Source organism: Bacillus rossius, chromosome 6 (genome assembly GCF_032445375.1).
Source record: "Bacillus rossius redtenbacheri isolate Brsri chromosome 6, Brsri_v3, whole genome shotgun sequence".
Taxonomy (NCBI): domain Eukaryota; kingdom Metazoa; phylum Arthropoda; class Insecta; order Phasmatodea; family Bacillidae; genus Bacillus; species Bacillus rossius.
Genome location: NC_086334.1, coordinates 4,051,046 through 4,073,327, shown reverse-complemented (window position 1 = coordinate 4,073,327; position 22,282 = coordinate 4,051,046). Strand labels below are relative to the sequence as shown.

At 44.1% G+C, this 22,282-nt stretch overlaps 1 protein-coding gene across 9 annotated transcripts in view; it reads left to right on the top strand.

Annotated features, from left to right (window-relative positions):
• The window catches only part of LOC134532524 (protein retinal degeneration B), a 104,095-nt gene that overhangs the window by 167 nt on the left and 81,646 nt on the right, over positions 1–22,282 (top strand). For all 9 annotated transcript variants that reach the window (XM_063369000.1, XM_063368993.1, XM_063368990.1 and 6 more), the window contains exon 2: positions 14,018–14,132. In XM_063369000.1, coding sequence (XP_063225070.1) covers positions 14,018–14,132 — 115 coding nt within the window. The remainder of the gene's footprint in view (positions 1–14,017; positions 14,133–22,282) is intronic.

Here is a 22,282-nt window from a genome sequence, read left to right as displayed (position 1 = left end):
ATGCTATGAAGTCTTAACAACTGTTGACGACATAATATTTTGAATTTTTATAATATTCGTCATTAATTCTAGACGCCGTAGCGTTTTTATCTTACCTTTTTTTCTTAAAAATGTGCGTAAATTATATTATTATTTTTTTTGTAAATTTGCAATATGAAAAGAACGCTCATTTAGAATTTAAGAGAGTTTATTATTAATTTTTTTTTAATATCAAGACTTTTGTGTTGTAAGTAGCATTGGTCTCTGTAATTCCCCGAGTGAAATTGATGTTATTTTATCATCGTTTGCTTTGATCACCGTTTGCTAATTATCTTAGAAAATTGTACTATACTATTAAACACCTAATCTGATTAAAACAATTAGAATTTATGTATTTTATGAATTATCTTTTCTTTTTGAGTTTTATCCAAGAAGTTGCTGATTCCAGTTCATCTGATTTATAGGTTATTTTTGGTGTGTGATTTAACTGAATGCGTATAGAAATACAGCAATTAATTTTTTATTAATTAGTAGGTTTTTTGAGCTTTAAGGTTTTATTTAAAAAAAATATAAATAAAGTATATATTTGTGTCACGTTTAAGAATTCCGAAGTATCTGCGCATTTCTGGTTCTCAAGCTCTACGGCTATAGTGAACAGAGATCACAGGTTTATTCCTCCTGATGTAATTAATTGATTATTTAGGTAATAGGTAATAACTAGTTGTGTTTTCCCCCTCTCTCGTTTCTATATAACTATACTATCACTTCGATTGTGTTTATAAGATGTACATTTATTATAGGTAAAAATTAAAGGTATCGTTCTGACTAATTTAAAATTACAAAACCAACGGTCTGAGCTATGCATTAAAAATTATTACAATAATATGTTAATAGAATAATTTTTTCTCAAATATATTGCCTAAAATTCAATAATAAATGGAAAAAAAGTAGGTACTGATAAATATCTATCGACCATTGTCGGGATTCGAAGCCATGAGTTATAAATGCACTATCGCACACTTAACCACTTTTTTTTTTTTTTTTTTTTTTTTTTGAGATAGGTGGCACACAGGCAAGTCTTGACAGTCACTAGTGTGCGAATCATCTTCCCCCCCCCCTTAATTTTGGATTGTTATGTCACCCCGAGTCATTGTGAAATTGGAGTTGTGATTGTTGATGTTTTAAGACAACACAAGTTACATCCATGTCTTACCCGGGATGCGAACCCAGAGCCCCCGCACCGGAGCCCGGTGTGTTATCGACTGCGCCACGGTGGCCGACCTCCACAGAGCTAAACTGACATTGTTGTAAATTGTGAAGAATTGTGAGTTATTGATATAGTTATCCCAGGATTACAACGTAGTTTTAAAGTTCCGGGTTTTTTTTTTTTTTTCGTGACTATGAAAGCTGATAAAATGTATTCCAGATCCAGAATAGTTTTACCATCACAAAGATTGTTATTTTTTTGGCACAAAGATGCGCTTGGTACGTCCCACAATGTTCACGAAATCGAATACACATGTACACGTTGATGCCTCCACATGCGGTCGGTTTGTGTGGATAGCAGAATAGCGCAAGCGCTTTATTCTTCAACATATTACCCGTCAAACTTACGGGAGACCTAAGATGCACATTTTTTTTTTCCTAACCTAACTAAAACTAAGAGTATTTTGGAGGGGTCCGGGTTAGGGAGAGACCTAGGTGCGTCTAAGGCCGAAGCCTGTACGCCTAGTCATGCTGGGATTAGCCATGCAGAGAGAGGGTCGCATGCATGTGCTAGGAGGGGATTGGCCAGCCATGGCAGCGATTGGCGCCATGACTAACTCCTCTCACTCTTAAATCTAGACTATAACTAGAGATAGGTTGGGCCCATGTAAAACCTGCATAGACACAGGGAAAACCCTGGGCACATTCATGCGGGATGCAAATTGGCATGCATTACGTGTAGGAATTTACAGGAGACAGAGGATGGTCTGGATGAAGTGTTGGACAGAGTAGAAAAGAGTCTACCATGCGGGGGTTGGGCACTTGGACTCGTGGTCCGTTCTGCTAATTGTCCAGTATTGGATTTAGTGACCAGGGACGCAAGCGCCCCTGGTGGTGAGTGGTTGCACTGACCACTCACTCCACCGCCAGTCAGCACTAAGATGCACATAAAGTTCTGCCATTCCCGATTACACCCGAACAATTCACCTTCGGCCAACTTCGGGATTTGTTTTCTTTTTCGCAGGAAAAATGAATTCAAATATTAAAAGTGGTCGGTTAGGTTAGCTACATTAAAACACTTTAAAACACTGTGGACGGTTAGTTAGGTTAGTATAGCTACATTAAAATAAACAGAGAAATATAAATATATATATAAATAAACTCGAGGTTGGCCGAAGGTGAATTGTTCGGGTGTAATCGGGAATGGCAGAACTTTATGTGCATCTTAGGCTTCCTCAAACTTACGCTGCAGGGTGCGCGCGCAGTTCACTGCATTTCCGTTGCATATTAAAACTTAAAAACTTTACCCTCATCGCGCAGAAACAAGTTTAACTTCAAATAAGTTCAAAAGTGGATCTCCTGCCTGTCACACGTATTTTTCTGCCGTGTGAACTGTCCCCGATGTTTGTTGCTTGCTCACTATGAATAAATGTTCACTATCTTATTCACTTATCATGTTCACTTTCGTGTTCAAGAAAGTGTGTTGTTATGCAGGGATGGTTACATTTTCCTACTATCGTTTTGTACTTATACAAGCTCGTAAACAAACTGAGAATTATTTATAGCAGCTTTATACAAGAAAATTAACGTTTCCACGTGCATTTATCAGTTTCAGCCCATTTATGTATTAATCGTCTAAATTGCAATCCTTAATAGTAGTTTGTAATTACGTGGCGGTATTGTTTTCCGGAGGTTTGTTCGGAAGGAAGTGAGATGCGCGCTAGAACGCAATCAGCGCGGAAACAGGGCGGTAATGAAGCCGAGGATGGCGCGGGCGGGAGATCTCCGCCCCTCTGGGCGGGGTGGAGGGGGGCCGCACGTGCGCCATGACGTCACAAGCCGGCGGGCCTGCGTCACGGGTGACGTCACCGCGGCCCGCGAGCGCGGGGGTGTGAAGGATCCCGGAAATAGACCGGCCGGCGAGCACACGTCAAGAAGTGCCTCTGCTGGAATCACAATAGCGCGATGGACGCGACGCAAATAAAAATATTACTCTAACCAATCGCGTTTGACACATCTGTGACGCCAGTGCGGCAAAATATAACTTTCCGATTTGAAAAATATGTTATATTTTAATTCCGACGCAGGCGCGTTATCGAAATGAGTTTGAAAATTTTGTTTTCGAAATGTGGTTAGACTGATGTATTGGTTATATTTCGGTTTTATTTTGTTTTTGTTTATTAAATTTGTCTGTAAAATGTTTGAAATGTTTACTCGCATAGTGTTTTATTTTTATTAATGTTAAATTTGAACTTAACATATTTCTCTTAAATATGTCGATTTAAAATCCTGTAAACATTTATGATTATAGCCCTTTTTTGCGCATGTAATAACAAACCTTTTTATAAATAATGTTTTTTTTTTTCGCACGAGTAAAAACTGCATTTTCACAATAACGCGATATTTTGGAGTCGAATCGTTTCGTTCATGTCGCACGGTCGCGCTGTTGCGAGTCTAGCATTAGGCGTTTTTTATGCATCGTAAGCTACTGAGGCGGGATTCACACAGACTCGAAGCGGGGAATCGCCCATGTAGACTTAACTCGCCGTAACCATTGATGAGTAGGCGCGTGAGAATATTGCTTTCATTATGAAGCCCTCTCGACAGATAATCACGTTTGCCATCCCTGTGTGGGCAACAGCAGATTACGTCTCATAAATCTTAAGCGCAATAGAAATAAAAGCATTAGGATCACCAGTTTCCTGTATCTCACTATCCTGCCCTGCATCGAAAGACAAAACTGAAACTTTAAATGATTTTTACGTCCGATCTAAAAAGATTTTTTTTTTTCTGGTAAATGAGCAAATAGTAGAAACCCACACCCACATGTTTCCTCCCCCTGTAATTATGATGTCGAGGAACACCAGACGTACAAACGGCCCAGATCGATCCCAGCACACCCCCTGCCCAAATGACTCGTGGTTGGCTGGGGCGTCCGGCCAATCACAGCGGTTTCTTGGTACTCGATAGCTCGCCAGTGTCTCGTGATGGAGGATTGGACAACTTCATTCTTCGCTCACTAAAAAACTTTCCTTTGCCGGTGACAGGCGTTGCGCCTCTACGTCCGGGCGCATGCAGGCTACGCAAGAGGGGGATATATCCTCCCCCCTCCGAAATTATGAAAAAATCTCCTAAATATCCGTGAAGACAATGTGTTACTGTGTGAGAAGCTACGTTGGCTATGGATACTTCTGTCGGTCTAATAGGGTCAGAGTAGTGTAAATTTTATTTAATATAAGTGTTCAAATTTTAATATTTTTTTTAGATTTTTTTAAATCTTCCCCCTGAAAAAAAAATTCTGTATCCGCCACTGTGGTTTGTCTGTTTGTTAGTGACTAGAGTTCTGGTTATCCTTATAGTGATTGGTTATTTGAATGTATGTACATTAAAAGAATGGCCCCTTGGAAAATCAATTGTGGCTCGGATTTAAAAATTTGCGTACTTGGAAAGAATGGCAATTTTTTGACGTGATAACGTCTTATAAATCGATGAACGCCGGCTGCACGCACGAAAAATTGTCACGCTCCGCCTGACCCGAGCGTGCAAGAACCGGCCAACCACCGTGCGAGAAAATATTCTATATCAAACAGGTTAAGGCGGGCTTTTTAACTAATTGTTCGTGATTATATTTAAACAAATTATTTAAATTAAATTTGCAAAAACTGTAAATAATATTTGAAAATTAAAAAGTATGCAATTTTTCATCAATGTTTTCTTATGACGTTATCACGTAAAATTATCGTCCGTAAACCGACTTTACCCCCTTTTTTTTGTAGTGAAGGAGGGTGGTATTATTAACCATGCAGCTAACGCTGTAAGATTTTCGCTATAGCAAAACACTATTCGCAGATCCCCCCCCCCCCCCTCCCCAGTAGCGGATCCAGAAGGGGGTCTAAGGGGCTCAAGCCCCCTCCAAAAGCATCTGGGTCCACTATTGTTTTAGTGTTTGCCTTGATAAAGCCTAGCCTCAACTGGGTCAAGCCCCTCCCAAACCAAAATCCTGGATCCGCCACTGCCCCCCCCCCCCCCCCCTTTTCATACACACAAATAGTTCCTTAGTATATCTCAAATAAAATATTCTTAGAGGTGCATGGCTGCCTGAATAATCACTTAAAGTATAGAAATTTTACATTTTATGTATTTTAATTTTCTCTGTGTAGCTTAGCACTGCACGTCAAAATTAACTTTGTGGGTCGCTTGACAATCATATGTACCTACAACTGAGAAAAACACCGCATTACATACGCTACGTTTCCCACTTGTAAATAGTATCTGTATTTGACCTTGCAGGGAATTAAACCTGGGATGCTTTGGTGGAAGGCAAGTGATCTGAACTACCCCCCCCCCCCCCCGGCACTCACACAATTGCGAGAGAGAAAGAGAGAGTTTTGAATTCGACCTTTAAACTTCGGTACTGCAGTTTCATAAGACAAGCTGGAATGCTTATTTGAAGTTAGTCAGAGCCGAACAACATGTTTATTGTAAATAATGGAAAAAGTTGTAACCCTTCTTCCTCCTTAATTGGAAGAGGGGTTGCGTCCCCGACTCACTCTGGGCGCGAAGGGAAAAAATAAATATTAAAACCAGGCATAAAAAGCTAAACAATATAAATTCCCCACACCACTGCCCAGGGGTCAGGCCAAAAAAATTCAAAGGATATAATAGTAGAGTAACCATTAAACAAACAAGAGGCACGACTTTGGACGTATGTTATTAAAAAATAGAAATTTGCAAAAATAATTTTTACTATACATAACCATACAAGCTTAGTTACAAAAGCTGACGTTAATAATGGCAGCATCTTATCCCCATTTGCGATACTAACAATAACCTTTAAAAAATCGTAAAAATATAAATACTGATAACAACAAGTATAAAAATATATAAGGGCGTGAGGCGTGGCCACTATAAAATATCAAAATTTACTGACTGCCCTAATACCAAAAATCAAACAAGACAATCAATACAAATATATAAAAAAATCTACAAAAATAATACTGAAGTACAAACAAATTATTTAAATAAAGTTCTTAAACTCTCAATCAACGGTTTAGTCTTTCTTCAGATGTTCGTTGCTAAAGACTTGCCAAAAAAACAAAGTTAATATCCTAGGCGTACGCTGGCTTCCTGACCTTCCTCACCAACTCCAGAGTCTAATGCCACGCCGGGCCATAGGTACGAATTCACAAAGGCGTGAACGATGACCAAAAAAAAATTATCTTATTTTTTTTTTTTTTTTAGGGAAATGTAGCAAAAACTCTTCACGTAACATAACTATGTTACCACCGAAGTTTTTATCATATACTTCAAACAAAGTCTTACTTCTTTATTAACTTGCCAATGATTTCATAAAAACGTAGAATGGCCGCACCAACCAACATCAGGCTGCGCATGTAGTCCAATACCGATCGCATACTTTTAATAATACTGCACAAGCTGATATATTAGCTAAATGCAACTTTAAGTATGCCAATTCCGAAGACAAAGTCTCAAAAACAAATTGCAAAATGTTCGTTTCTTCCAAACTTATACTTTTATTACAACTACAGGCAAACGGGCGACCTTATTAAAAAATCCCACACTGGAACAACGTGTGAAACAAATGGGCCTCTTCACCAAACAGGCTAATAAAAGTTCCGTCCAAATAAAATTTAGTATGGGAAAATACACAGTTCACTAGGTTTGCCAAAAACCAGTGCAGCACCACGAGGGTAAAAATCAAAATCGCGGCCTCTCTTTACCTTGATTTCTTCTGTACCACAGGGCAATCCATTTGCCCTGTCACCCATCGTGGAGCCTCCAACCCAATACTCTTCGTCGCCCGTTGCCGTCCGGCATACCAGTCCGCGCCGTCACATGGCTCTGTCCTCGACGGTCGCTCGGCACCAACTCCCTCGCCGGCCCAGCTGATTTTTTCTTCCCGGCAAGCCGAATGTCTGACGTCATCAGCCAACCGCCGGGCGCTCACCAAGTGGTATTTACGTGAAACACAATCGATATTCTTAAACTCATAATCGATAGCTACCAAACGGCGTATAACTAATTAACAGAAACAAATATAATTAAAAAAAATTTACAGATAAATTAACATTAATTAAAAAAGGCGTAAAAATACGTGAAATAAAAAACCATATAAAACTAGAGACCAGCAACAAAAATAAATTACAAGTAAAAATGTGGCCCTGCCGGCCACAACCTCCGCCTTGAACAAAAAAAAAATTTAAACAGCAAAGAAAATTTTAAAAATAACCACAACTACAAATTATATAAAAAAAAAAACATACCAGAGTAAGTTCCAAATAAAATAAAAATAAAAAAATTTAGCCATATTCACCCTAAAAGGGTCATCCACATTCATTTTAGGAACTCCGCCTTACAAACATTTTCAAATGACTAACATGGGCCTTTTTTACCTTATTATTTCTTTCAACTTCTTCCAACAAGACAGTAACCGGCCCTAAAATCTTTACAATCTTATACGGTCCATCATACTTATTCTCTAACTTAGAGCTCTGATACCCTACTTTGTCACTCAAAACAAATTGTCTGCATAGCACTTCATCACCAATTTTAAATACATTATCCACTCGCCCCTTATTATAAAACTTACTCATTTTCTTTCTAACCTTTTGCAGATTTTCGGCTGCTTCTTCCCACATTTTTTCCAACAAACGGGGGCTTCGGGTTTCCAAAAGGGCTGGACGCAAACCCCAACAATTTAGTAAAGGATGGGGTACATTTCTTCCCAAAAAAATTTCCGATGGTGTGAATTTAGTACCACTGTGTATGGTCATGTTAAAAGCTAAATTTAATACGTGGATAACACTGTCCCACTTCCGTTGGTTACGTTGATGAAAAATCGTGAGGGCCACTTTGACATTTTTATTCACCCTTTCAACCAAATTAGGGTTGGGATAATAGGGGCTGGTAGTAATATGTTTTATACCCCAATCTAAACACATCACTTCAAAACACTTACTCTTAAAATATGTAGCATTATCTGATACTACTTGCTCCGGGCTACCAAACAAACCCCACACTTTAGTTTCTAAAGCCTTAATAATATTCTCGCTTTTCATATTACGCAAAGGCAAAAAAAAAACAAAATTTAGAAAAACCATCTACCGCTATAAGTAAGCAATTATTCCCCCCTAATGATCTAGGTAGGGGCCCAAAAATGTCCAAATAAACCCTTTCCCAAGGTCTAGTCAGAGCTTCAACAGAGTATTTACCTATCTTACTATGTCTAGATTGCTTAGCGCGCTGGCAATCTTCACAGCTTAAAACATGATCTTTTACGTCTTTTTTCAAACCTGGCCAAAAAAATTCTTTAGAGATTTTATCTATAGTTTTTTCGATTCCGCCATGCGCGCCTATATTAGAATCGTGGTAATACCGCATTATCATTTTCCTTACCCCCTTAGGAACAAAAACTTTATGTTCTCCATCTTTCATCCAACACAAAAGCCCGTCTTTCATTCCTAAGTCTATAGTAGTATCCTGTCCCAAACGCGTTATTAAATCTTTAGTCTCAGGATCCTCTTTTTGTATTTCGCGCAAATCAATAAATCCTTGAGGGAATTCCCTCAGGATGTTACATTCTTCCTTGTCTTCAGTTCTCATTTCGTCTTTACACTGAAACTCATGTTCATCAAACATGCGCGATAAGGCATCGGCCACTACATTATCCTGTCCTTTCATATGTTTGAGGTCAAAACGAAAACGCGTCAACCGCATGATCCACCGCCCTATTTTCCCTAGTTGCCGCGGGTGGGAAAAAAGCCATGTCAAAGCCTGGTTGTCAGTCCATAATTCAAATTTCTCATGTTCAAGAAAACTCTCAAATCTCTCCAACGCAAATATGCACGCTAATGCTTCCTTCTCATATACACTGTATTTTAACTCGTGCTTATTTAGGGATTTACTAGCATACATAACCGGTTTTAAACCTCCCTCACGTTCTTGCAACAAAACCGCCCCCAGACCTACTCCCGAAGCGTCCACTTGCACAATAAATTTTTGCTCAAAATCCGGAAGTATTAAAATGGGGGGTTGAGCTATGGCTTTCTTTAAATTCCTAAAGGCCTGTTCTTCCTCTTCCCCCCATACAAACTTAACATCTTTCCTTTTCAAATTATTTAAAGGCGCGCATAGGTTAGCGTAATTCGGTATAAAACGGGAAAAATAACCAAGCATTCCTATAAAGCGCATCACTCCCTTAACATTACGGGGGGCCGGGAAATTAACTATGGGGTTTATCTTATCTTGGTCCATGACCAATTCACCTTCTCGGATTATGTATCCTAAAAATTTTATCTCGCTACGGGCCCAAACTATTTTTTCCGGATTTACGGTAAAGCCGGCTCCCTTTAGTTTCTCAAGTACTTTTCTTATATGTTCTATATGTTCTTCAAAACTATTTGAAAAAACACAAATATCATCCAAGAAACTTATTACAAATTTATACTGATATTCTTGTAATATGTGCCCTAAAATTCGTGACAAACATTGGGCCCCAAAATTTACCCCAAAAGGCACTCTAGTCCATTCAAAGTGCCCCCAAGGAGTGACAAACCCGGTAAATTTCTGACTACTTGCTTCTAATTCACATTGATGAAACGCCGAGTTCAAATCAAGCACCGTAAAAAACTTGGCTTTTCCCAAATATTGCAAAACAATTTCAACTTTAGGCATGGGAAACGGATCTAGTTTTACCCTGTCATTAAGGAGGCGATAGTCAAGGACCAAACGATATTTGCCCTTATTTTTCTTATCTACTAAAAAGGCAGGTGAGGCAAAATTGGATTTAGAAGGGACTATTACCTTATTATCAAGTAAATCATTAATAATTTCTCGAAAGGCTTTCATTTTAGGCGGGGCACATTGATACGGCACACATTTAATAGGGGTTTCATCTACCAGCACGATCTTGTATGGCATTAGCGTACATTTGCCAATTTTAGTAGTGATAACATCCTTATATTCCTCGTTTAATTGCTGTATCTGCAATTTTTCCTTCTCACCCAACCTTTGCTCTAACCCTTCGATACCACCACAAACCACCTTTCTTTTTTTTTTATTCTCCCACAATTTTATCTTAATTTTATCATTAAAATCGAACCTCATTACTTTCTCGCCGCACACTATTATAGCCTTACTATCATTTAAAAAATCCATTCCCAAAACTACTTCATGGATCAAATCGGGCATTACCCAGAATTCACGTGTCCAAGATAAATGTTCCAATTTAAAATGTAAAAATACTTTTACCTTTACCTGAACCTTTTGCCCGTCCGCCATGGCCACATTAATGCCTTGACTACTTACGATCTTAGTTTTCAAAAATTTATGATCGCGCACCAAATTACTCAAAAATTTCTGCTGGATGAAACTACAACTAGCCCCCGTATCAAGTAAAGCTTCTATCTCACGATCATACAACCAAACTTTGACACATAAACCTCTTTTTGCCTGAATGACCGCCAAACTATGCTTATTGTTAAATCGATATTTCTTAACTTCCTTACGGAAATTACATTTCCCGCTATTATGACCATCTTTATTACAAAAACCACAAACTAATTTTTTCTTGCGATTACATTTTTTTATCAAATGGTCCATGCTGCCACACCTAAAACATGTCTTGTGTCTTTCCTGCTCCGGTTTCTTTTTAAAGCAAAATTTTTCTAAATGACCATATTTGCCACAAAAACCACAAACAAATTTATTAACCTCCGAAACCGAGCAATCCTTAGCAAAATGCCCTACCTTATTACACTTAAAACAAGTCTTATCAATTTTTTCATTACCCGGCGTTTTAAAACAAACCGGTTTAAAATTGATTTTGCCTTTACACTTATCGAATTCACATTTAGCGTAAAAAATATTATCAACCTGGATAGCCCAAGTGTTGAGTTCCTCCACACTATTAGGTCTGCCAATAAATGCGCATTCGTGTCTGATGGCAGGATTTAGATTTTCCAAAATAATAGCTACAAAACGGTGATCATCTAACTGCAGACCAAATACATTAACGTGATTTCTAATATCCTGTATAAATTCTAAAGTGCTTTCATTTTCCCGTTGAAAACGGAAAATCAATTCCTTAATTAGATCGTCCTTCACCCTCTTAGGGCACAAATATTCCCACAAATTCTCTTTCACTACCGACCATCCAACAGACTTATTTATACCTGACGTAATCACGTCTCTAGCGATCCCGCTACATTTAGTCGAAATACACCTTAACAATTCTTGCTCATTTTGTAAACAACAATTAGTTTTCAAACTATCTACCCCCAAGCAAAACTTTATTAAATCTCTTGGCCCACCGGAGCATAAAGATGGCAACCTATCCAGTTCCTTAAAAAGCAATTTACTTTGCATAGCAGTATTCAATGAATTTACTTGGCTGATCTCCGAATTCTCCACATTTTCCTCAACAGGTTTTTTCCTCCCTTCTTTAATGTGGGTACTTAATTTCCTGCGTAAGGTATCAATGTCATCCTCCAGACCACTCTCTACTCCCGCTGCTTGCAAATTAGCGTAAACCTGTTCTTTGGGAAGTTTATAAATCCAAGAAACTGCCATTATTAAAAAAATCAAAAAAGTCAGCAAAATCGCAAAAGTCCAAAGTCTCTGCCAAGCAGAGTGGCGCAGGTTGTAACCCTTCTTCCTCCTTAATTGGAAGAGGGGTTGCGTCCCCGACTCACTCTGGGCGCGAAGGGAAAAAATAAATATTAAAACCAGGCATAAAAAGCTAAACAATATAAATTCCCCACACCACTGCCCAGGGGTCAGGCCAAAAAAATTCAAAGGATATAATAGTAGAGTAACCATTAAACAAACAAGAGGCACGACTTTGGACGTATGTTATTAAAAAATAGAAATTTGCAAAAATAATTTTTACTATACATAACCATACAAGCTTAGTTACAAAAGCTGACGTTAATAATGGCAGCATCTTATCCCCATTTGCGATACTAACAATAACCTTTAAAAAATCGTAAAAATATAAATACTGATAACAACAAGTATAAAAATATATAAGGGCGTGAGGCGTGGCCACTATAAAATATCAAAATTTACTGACTGCCCTAATACCAAAAATCAAACAAGACAATCAATACAAATATATAAAAAATCTACAAAAATAATACTGAAGTACAAACAAATTATTTAAATAAAGTTCTTAAACTCTCAATCAACGGTTTAGTCTTTCTTCAGATGTTCGTTGCTAAAGACTTGCCAAAAAAACAAAGTTAATATCCTAGGCGTGCGCTGGCTTCCTGACCTTCCTCACCAACTCCAGAGTCTAATGCCACGCCGGGCCATAGGTACGAATTCACAAAGGCGTGAACGATGACCAAAAAAAAATTATCTTATTTTTTTTTTTTTTTTAGGGAAATGTAGCAAAAACTCTTCACGTAACATAACTATGTTACCACCGAAGTTTTTATCATATACTTCAAACAAAGTCTTACTTCTTTATTAACTTGCCAATGATTTCATAAAAACGTAGAATGGCCGCACCAACCAACATCAGGCTGCGCATGTAGTCCAATACCGATCGCATACTTTTAATAATACTGCACAAGCTGATATATTAGCTAAATGCAACTTTAAGTATGCCAATTCCGAAGACAAAGTCTCAAAAACAAATTGCAAAATGTTCGTTTCTTCCAAACTTATACTTTTATTACAACTACAGGCAAACGGGCGACCTTATTAAAAAATCCCACACTGGAACAACGTGTGAAACAAATGGGCCTCTTCACCAAACAGGCTAATAAAAGTTCCGTCCAAATAAAATTTAGTATGGGAAAATACACAGTTCACTAGGTTTGCCAAAAACCAGTGCAGCACCACGAGGGTAAAAATCAAAATCGCGGCCTCTCTTTACCTTGATTTCTTCTGTACCACAGGGCAATCCATTTGCCCTGTCACCCATCGTGGAGCCTCAAACCCAATACTCTTCGTCGCCCGTTGCCGTCCGGCATACCAGTCCGCGCCGTCACATGGCTCTGTCCTCGACGGTCGCTCGGCACCAACTCCCTCGCCGGCCCAGCTGATTTTTTCTTCCCGGCAAGCCGAATGTCTGACGTCATCAGCCAACCGCCGGGCGCTCACCAAGTGGTATTTACGTGAAACACAATCGATATTCTTAAACTCATAATCGATAGCTACCAAACGGCGTATAACTAATTAACAGAAACAAATATAATTAAAAAAAATTTACAGATAAATTAACATTAATTAAAAAAGGCGTAAAAATACGTGAAATAAAAAACCATATAAAACTAGAGACCAGCAACAAAAATAAATTACAAGTAAAAATGTGGCCCTGCCGGCCACAAAGTACTAGAGATGGAACAACCGGGATTCTGGGTTACATTTAACTGTTCAAGCTCTACAACCACTGCGCATTTAGACGCTGCTGTCGTAAAACAATTCCACGGAAATAATCGGGGACAGTAAAATATGTGGAAATTATTTCAACGAAATAATTTTACGACAGCAACAACTTTTGCTGTGGTCGTAGAACTTTGTTCAAGTAAACATTATCCATACGTTTAGTGTTCTATCTTAAAACATATTCTTTATTGCTTGCAATAACAATGTTGTTTAACGCCAACTTCAGATACCTATACCAGCTTTGTTAAGCACTTTAGACAATAAGTCGATATACGTGTGTTCGTGTGTTTATTTTTTCAACTTATTTCGTCGTGGTTAACCTGGAGCCGTTGCTTGACGGTCGAATTCAGACTCGCCATGGGTCTGTAGCAGCTTGGCACGAGCTAGGGTATCAGTAGTGTGTGCGTGTGTGTTATAGGAGGTCCTCATCGCCGGAGCCCAGGTCCAGCCCTGGTCGGGGCTCGAACTGCTGGCCGCGGCGGTGAGCGCCGTGCCGTGTCCAGGCCGCAGGGGCGACTTCACGTCCAGCCGAGGTGCGTATTGATCCCTATCAGCGGGCCGGCGTCCCCTCCGCGCGCCGTGGGGCAGGTCGCACCGCCTCCTCCGAGTCCCGCCGCCTGCTCCGAGTCCCGCCGCCTGCTCCGAGTCCCGCCGCCTCCTCCGGGTCCCGCCGCCTCCTGCGTGTCCCGCCGCCTCCTTCGAGTCCCGCCGCCTCCTGCGAGTCCCGCCGCCTCCTGCGAGTCCCGCCGCCTCCTCCGAGTCCCGCCGCCTCCTGCGAGTCCCGCCGCCTCCTCCGAGTCCCGCCGCCTCCTCCGAGTCCCGCCGCCTCCTGCGAGTCCCGCCGCCTCCTGCGAGTCCCGCCGCCTCCTGCGAGTCCCGCCGCCTCCTGCGAGTCCCGCCGCCTCCTGCGAGTCCCGCCGCCTCCTGCGAGTCCCGCCGCCTCCTGCGAGTCCCGCCGCCTCCTGCGAGTCCCGCCGCCTCCTCCGAGTCCCGCCGCCTCCTGCGAGTCCCGCCGCCTCCTCCGAGTCCCGCCGCCTCCTCCGAGTCCCGCCGCCTCCTCCGAGTCCCGCCGCCTCCTCCGAGTCCCGCCGCCTCCTCCGAGTCCCGCCGCCTCCTCCGAGTCCCGCCGCCTCCTGCGAGTCCCGCCGCCTCCTCCGAGTCCCGCCGCCTCCTCCGAGTCCCGCCGCCTCCTCCGAGTCCCGCCGCCTCCTCCGAGTCCCGCCGCCTCCTCCGAGTCCCGCCGCCTCCTCCGAGTCCCGCCGCCTCCTCCGAGTCCCGCCGCCTCCTGCGAGTCCCGCCGCCTCCTGCGAGTCCCGCCGCCTCCTGCGAGTCCCGCCGCCTCCTCCGAGTCCCGCCGCCTCCTCCGGGTCCCGCCGCCTCCTCCGGGTCCCGCCGCCTCCTCCGGGTCCCGCCGCCTGCTCCGGGTCCCGCCGCCTGCTCCGGGTCCCGCCGCCTCCTCCGGGTCCCGCCGCCTCCTGCGTGTCCCGCCGCCTCCTTCGAGTCCCGCCGCCTCCTGCGAGTCCCGCCGCCTCCTGCGAGTCCCGCCGCCTCCTCCGAGTCCCGCCGCCTCCTGCGAGTCCCGCCGCCTCCTCCGAGTCCCGCCGCCTCCTCCGAGTCCCGCCGCCTCCTGCGAGTCCCGCCGCCTCCTGCGAGTCCCGCCGCCTCCTCCGAGTCCCGCCGCCTCCTGCGAGTCCCGCCGCCTCCTGCGAGTCCCGCCGCCTCCTGCGAGTCCCGCCGCCTCCTCCGAGTCCCGCCGCCTCCTGCGAGTCCCGCCGCCTCCTTCGAGTCCCGCCGCCTCCTCCGAGTCCCGCCGCCTCCTCCGAGTCCCGCCGCCTCCTCCGAGTCCCGCCGCCTCCTCCGAGTCCCGCCGCCTCCTGCGAGTCCCGCCGCCTCCTCCGAGTCCCGCCGCCTCCTCCGAGTCCCACCGCCTCCTCCGAGTCCCGCCGCCTCCTCCGAGTCCCGCCGCCTCCTGCGAGTCTCGCCGCCTCCTTCGAGTCCCGCCGCCTCCTGCGAGTCCCGCCGCCTCCTGCGAGTCCCGCCGCCTCCTCCGGGTCCCGCCGCCTCCTCCGAGTCCCGCCGCCTCCTGCGAGTCCCGCCTCCTCCTGCGAGTCCCGCCGCCTCCTTCGAGTCCCGCCGCCTCCTGCGAGGACCGCCGCCTCCTGCGAGTCCCGCCGCCTCCTGCGAGTCCCGCCGCCTCCTGCGAGTCCCGCCGCCTCCTCCGAGTCCCGCCGCCTCCTCCGAGTCCCGCCGCCTCCTGCGAGTCCCGCCTCCTCCTCCGAGTCCCGCCGCCTCCTGCGAGTCCCACCGCCTCCTTCGAGTCCCGCCGCCTCCTTCGAGTCCCGCCGCCTCCTTCGAGTCCCGCCGCCTCCTGCGAGTCCCGCCGCCTCCTGCGAGTCCCGCCGCCTCCTCCGAGTCCCGCCGCCTCCTCCGAGTCCCGCCGCCTCCTCCGAGTCATGTGCAGGTGTCCGCGGACCACACAAGACGTGAAACTCACCACAAAGTAAAGTAACCCTCTTAGGCACATTTCATTTATTGATGTGTAAGCACTTCAGCTCCCGGTACACGGCATTTGGTAAAATTCATTTCTTGAATGGAACGGAAGTCGCATGGAACGGAAATGTGTAACCACGGTGCTGCCATCTGTGACGTTCGGAACGAACCAAAACTCATAGAGACTCAGGTAAACGCTTTCGTACTAACTGTTTAATAAATTTTAACAAGATCGGCAGTGTTTTAACCAAATCCCTTGTTGAAAATCAGGGTATACGCCGGTGTTAAGTATTTTTTCAAGTCTTTTTCGCTTTTAGCATAGACGTTTCATTATATAGTTTAAAATTGCTCTCTGAAAATCGATTATAGCGGCGGATGCGGAAACTGCGAGTGATTCGCGTCGTGAATTGCTGTTGAAAACATATTTTTTTTCGTATATTTACCACGCTCGACATTATTTTTAAGATTTCTACGTTAAATTTCGTATTCGAGTTTCGTATTGTATGCGTATTTGCAACATGAGAACACGTGAATATCCTCGGTACCGAGGTTAGATGTTTAACCATCACTAAAAGGCCAGTTCACTTTATTTTAAATTCTTATTTTATGAATGATTTAGGGTGTAAGTTAATTATTCATGAATGTTATGATTGACTGATTCATCTAAGTAATTCAATATTCAAAACGCTGCGGTATAGCTGGTCTGGAACGACAAAGTTCTAGAGAGGCGAGGCGGGATTAGCTTGGCTCGCCATGGGACGTCCTTCTGGGACGCTTATCTAGGGAGGAAGCATCCAGCCCGGCCTCTTTGTCTGCTAACAACCTCGCACCAAGTGCCCGCCCAGTGTAACCGGTTCTCAACACCAAGGCGCGGTGGCTCTCTGGTCTCAACTCCTACTGGACTCCTTCCAACTACCGAATGCTTTTTTTTTTTTTTTTTTACGTGATAACGTCTTATAAATCGATGAACGCCGGCTGCACGCACGAAAAATTGTCACGTTCCGCCTGAGCCGAGCGTGCAAGTACCGGCCAACCACCGTGCGAGAAAATCTTCTGTAATATCAAACAGGTTGAGGCGGGGCTTTTTAAGTAATTGTTCGTGATTATATCTAAACAAATTATTTAAATTAAATTTGCCAAAAACTGTAAAAAATATTTGATAATCAAAAAAGTATGCAAATTTTCGTCAATGTTTTCTTATGACTTTATCAAGTAAAATTATCGTCCGTAAACCGACTTTACAGACAACCCCCCTTTTTTTCCGTACATTTTGTTGCAAGATCCTTTTGTTTTAGTTCTGTCTACTGATTTATTCCCTCTGTGTAAATCTCTGGTACAGATAATTTCGACTTGTTTGCAGGGTTGCTATTGATCTGGAAGACCGAGAGATTCGGGGTAAGTTTATAAACGGTCAGGGGGGAGTCAGGGAAAATCACAAACCGTTTCTCGAATTTGTCGCTCTAGCAAGAAGTGCCAACTCTGCCCCTCGCGTGTCCTTGACCCGGTGACCTCCGAGCCCCCACACCTCCCCCCACCCCCTCCCCCACTGTCAGGCTTCTTGCGGAGAGGGGCTGTCGTGTCGGTGCGCACATGTCTGAACAGTCAAGTGGTGCAGCGTGGAGACAGGGAAGTCTTCTTTTCACAGACGAGAGAGCCAAAACCCGAAGGTCATGCTTTTTTTCCGTATCATTTATGTAGCTATCCTAACCAAATCAACCGTCTACAATGTTTTAAAGTATTTATAATGTAGCTAACCTAACCTAATTGACCATTAGTATCCTTTTATCAACACCGCCATATTTATTTACAATGAACCAAAAAAAAAACCCAAAGATGCACGATCGGGCGTTTGGCTCTCTCGTCTGTGAAAAGTAGGATTCCCGTGGAGACATGCATGAGTTCTTGTTGCCGTCGAACATTCAGCACTAGGTGCGCGCGCGATGTCTGATTGATTTAATTTTTCTCTCGCGGCAAATTTGGCCTGTTACTTTATCATCATTGGCACACCTCTTCTGAATAGAACAGTACTTTGAAAGAGCATGTACGACCGTTCGTTTTCGCAAAAGAAATTTTAACTAAACGAAAATTTTCCGTTTGACTTTAAGCAAAAATTTTGTGTGTGAACGCATTTAAACGGCTTGTTTCGTAAAAGTCAGAATGCCACAGAATTGTGTTTACGATCTCCCATTGCCGTAAGCTAATGCATAAAAGAAGTGCTGCCAAGTTTTCAGCAAAATGCGTTGGCTGTGTACATTTCAGTGGCTTATCGTGGAAAGAATTTCAAGTTTTATTGCTGGCATATTAATTTATTCCTGTTCTTTAGTGTCTTACAAATGGATATTTATTTAGGACACAGTGTTACCAAAAAAAAATGTATAAAATCCAAGAATTGCGTGAACAATGCGTATTTATAAAATTGTATATACATTTGAAAAAGTGAAAAAGTTGTATATAAAATATTTATTTAAATTGTGAATTGTGGCCTTTTCCCCGAACTGAACTATTAATAACAGAGAATAAATTGACACTCACCCCCCACCCTCCCGCATGAATTAGTAGACCCCCAAGGTCATAGATCATATCTTATTTGTTATAATACAATAAGGTTTTATCACAAAAATATTTTTCATATTCGTTTTATGGTTAAAAAGATACATTTTGCATGTTTTTTTTTTTATTACTGAAATTAAAGGTACTTGAACTTAAATACAATAGGTTCATCTCAAAATTTTTAACTTTTAAAACTGAATATATGTATGTACGTATACATATAATATATATTATATGTATATATATTATATGTGTGTATATACATTGCAATGAGAATTATGGAAGAATTTGCAGTTGAGGTTAACAATTCTTTAAAGACGTTATTTCCGATTCCCCTTTTTTACGGCAGGATTGCTGAGACGCGGCTTAGTTATGTAATGACTGAACCTCTCTTCATCGGCAGCAGGTTGTGATGTCCTGCTGATGCCCTGCTGATGCCCTCTGGTGGACTTGCGTGGCTGATAGGGTGCTCCCAGTTGATTAAATCCGCTTGGGGCCACAATTAATATTAATTTATTTTACCCAGTACTGGCAATTTGCATACATATAGACAGTTTTGTTTCAGTACATTAAAATACAATACAATATTTTACGAAATATTTATTTGTGTGCGTAAGGTAAGGCTTTCAGTCGCTGCTGTGGTAATCTGTTAAGTTTATTTGGTATCAGTTTAACGTCTCGTTTTTTAAAAAATTTACTCTATACGTGTAATAATAGAGGGACAGAAAATTTCATATTGCCATGTTGGGTATTGTTTTACCTATTTCATGATTTCCTAATCTAAAATATATATATTTTTTAAATCGTTAAACTAAGGACTTGTTTGAGAATTTCCATGTCAACTTGAATGTAACCATGACCCACATATTCAAAGTCTGTAAAAACTCAATTTATAATTGGAATATTAATTGTAGACTACAGTGACGAAAAGGCTGAAAGGGTTAAAAAGTGAGAGTTCGTCAAATTAAAAATTACTTTATTAAATTTTTATATTAATTATAACTTCATGTGAAATCGCTTCCCTCGGGCGATGTTAGACTTTTTTTTATCGTGGTTCTAATTGGATAACGGTAATTGTATAAAGTAATGAATTTCGAATTCATGAAACGTTGGAGCTGCTAGCGCCTGACGCGGAATACTAGGCTACCCGCAATACGCAGCTGTATACAGGAGCTGTAGTGGTTGCCCACTGTGCAGGCGCATCTCGGCTGTGCTTTCATACGATTACGAATGGAAAAAAAAGTGTGGAATAAACTTTGGTAGGACCAGATAATTGATGCTTCTATTTAGCTGACTTGGCATACTCCCCTTGTATTATTATCTGGCATGATACAAATCACGTGTAGACCTTTAGGACCATGCGAATTCTGTCTCTTATTAAGTCCCTGGTCTCCAGGCAACTTAAACGTTGTAACTGAACGTTATATTCCAAACAGTGCTGTGCACTTAGTCCGAAAGTGTGTTTGGAAACACGTTTCTGTGAGTAGTTGTTGCCAGGTTCGGTGATAAGGTTCACTGACATGCTTGTCTTCCCGGGAGCAGTAAGATGTGTTTTCGACCTTAACGCAATCTGAAGTTGAGTGCTTCTTCCCGGAAATACAGAAGTTCTCCCGCTCGCTGGCCGACGAGCAGATCATCTTACTGCTTATTTATTTATTATGTTCATCTCTTGTACCCAAGATGTGATCCCTGGTTGGGGTTTGCTTGGGTATTTTACACATTCTGTGTGAATATATTATATTTCATTGAACAAAAACATTAAAAATAACTACCAGGCTGAGTTCACGTGGAATGAACGTCCCCGCGGAGTTCACCGGGCAAATAAACCAGGGTCTCCCAGGAGCACCCCTGGAGCAGGCGCCGACCCCAGCCCACCTGGGCTTCACAGGGCGAGGGCATTCCGAGAACAGCGGGTCATTCCATTACAAGTTGGATTGGTGTCGACGGTTAAAGTTAGTACATTTATGTACACATTACTGAACTTCTACACACACACACATTCTAACTGATGGCCGACATGCGTTGCTATACTTCAATCAATTTTTTTTTTGTAATTTGTTTCAAGTAGGTACACATATACACAGGATCTCTCCCTCTATCACTCTATATATAATGTTCCTGTATAAATCTCACTATATTTCTATATATAAATCATTCTATATTTCTATGTATCTATATTTCTATCTATATCTCAATCTATCTCCTTAGCTTTATCTGTCTGTATGTTCTCCTCTCTCTCAAACTCTCTTTCTCTATCTCTCTATGTCTGCATCTTTCTATTTATATCTTTATCTTTACAATACAGAAGACGTACACACACATTTACTTATCTATATTTTATCTATATTTTTACCCGTCACATGTGTCGTATATATATATATATATATAATATATATAAACACGAGCGCATTTATATACCACGTTGTTCCAAAATTTCAAAGCATTCGGGGAAGAACTTTTGAAGATTTAAGATTTTGAACGAACATTAACATTATTAATTGAAAGCAAGACTTGTGTTGAGGGGTGCATGCTGCAGCAAGGCGGCAGGAGGCGGCAGACGGCGGCAGGTGGCGGCAGGTGGCGGCAGGTGGCGGCAGGAGGCGGCAGGTGGCGGCAGGTGGCGGCAGGAGGCGGCAGGTGGCGGCAGGAGGCGGCAGGTGGCGGCAGGAGGCGGCAGGTGGCGGCAGGAGGCGGCAGGTGGCGGCAGGTGGCGGCAGGTGGCGGCAGGTGGCGGCAGGAGGCGGCAGGAGGCGGCAGGTGGCGGCAGGAGGCGGCAGGAGGCGGCAAGTGGCGGCAGGTGGCGGCAGGTGGCGGCAGGTGGCGGCAGGAGGCGGCAGGTGGCGGCAGGTGGCGGCAGGAGGCGGCAGGAGGCGGCAGGTGGCGGCAGGAGGCGGCAGGATGCGGCAGGAGGCGGCAGGTGGCGGCAGGAGGCGGCAGGTGGCGGCAGGTGGCGGCAGGTGGCGGCAGGAGGCGGCAGGAGGCGGCAGGTGGCGGCAGGAGGCGGCAAGTGGCGGCAGGTGGCGGCAGGAGGCGGCAGGTGGCGGCAGGAGGCGGCAGGAGGCGGCAGGTGGCGGCAGGTGGCGGCAGGTGGCGGCAGGAGGCGGCAGGTGGCGGCAGGAGGCGGCAGGTGGCGGCAGGAGGCGGCGGGAGGCGGCAGGAGGCGGCAAGTGGCGGCAGGTGGCGGCAGGTGGCGGCAGGAGGCGGCAGGAGGCGGCAGGTGGCGGCAGGAGGCGGCAGGTGGCGGCAGGAGGCGGCAGGTGGCGGCAGGTGGCGGCAGGAGGCGGCAGGTGGCGGCAGGAGGCGGCTGGAGGCGGCGGGAGGCGGCAGGAGGCGGCAAGTGACGGCAGGTGGCGGCAGGAGGCGGCAGGAGGCGGCAGGAGGCGGCAGGAGGCGGCAGGAGGCGGCAGGAGGCGGCAGGAGGCGGCAGGTGGTCCCGACAGGGTGCAGGGGGGGCGTGATCCCAGGACCCTGCGAGCCCGGACCGCGGCCTCGCCCGGGACGGGAGCTCTCGCCGGCTCACCTTTGACATTTCCCCGCGGCGCGGCGCGCGTGCGCGGCCCCCGGCCCCCGCCCCCCGCCGCCCCCGGGGGGGCAGTGCTCAGCCGGCCGCCGCGGGAGACGGCCGCCCCTCGCACGTCTCCGA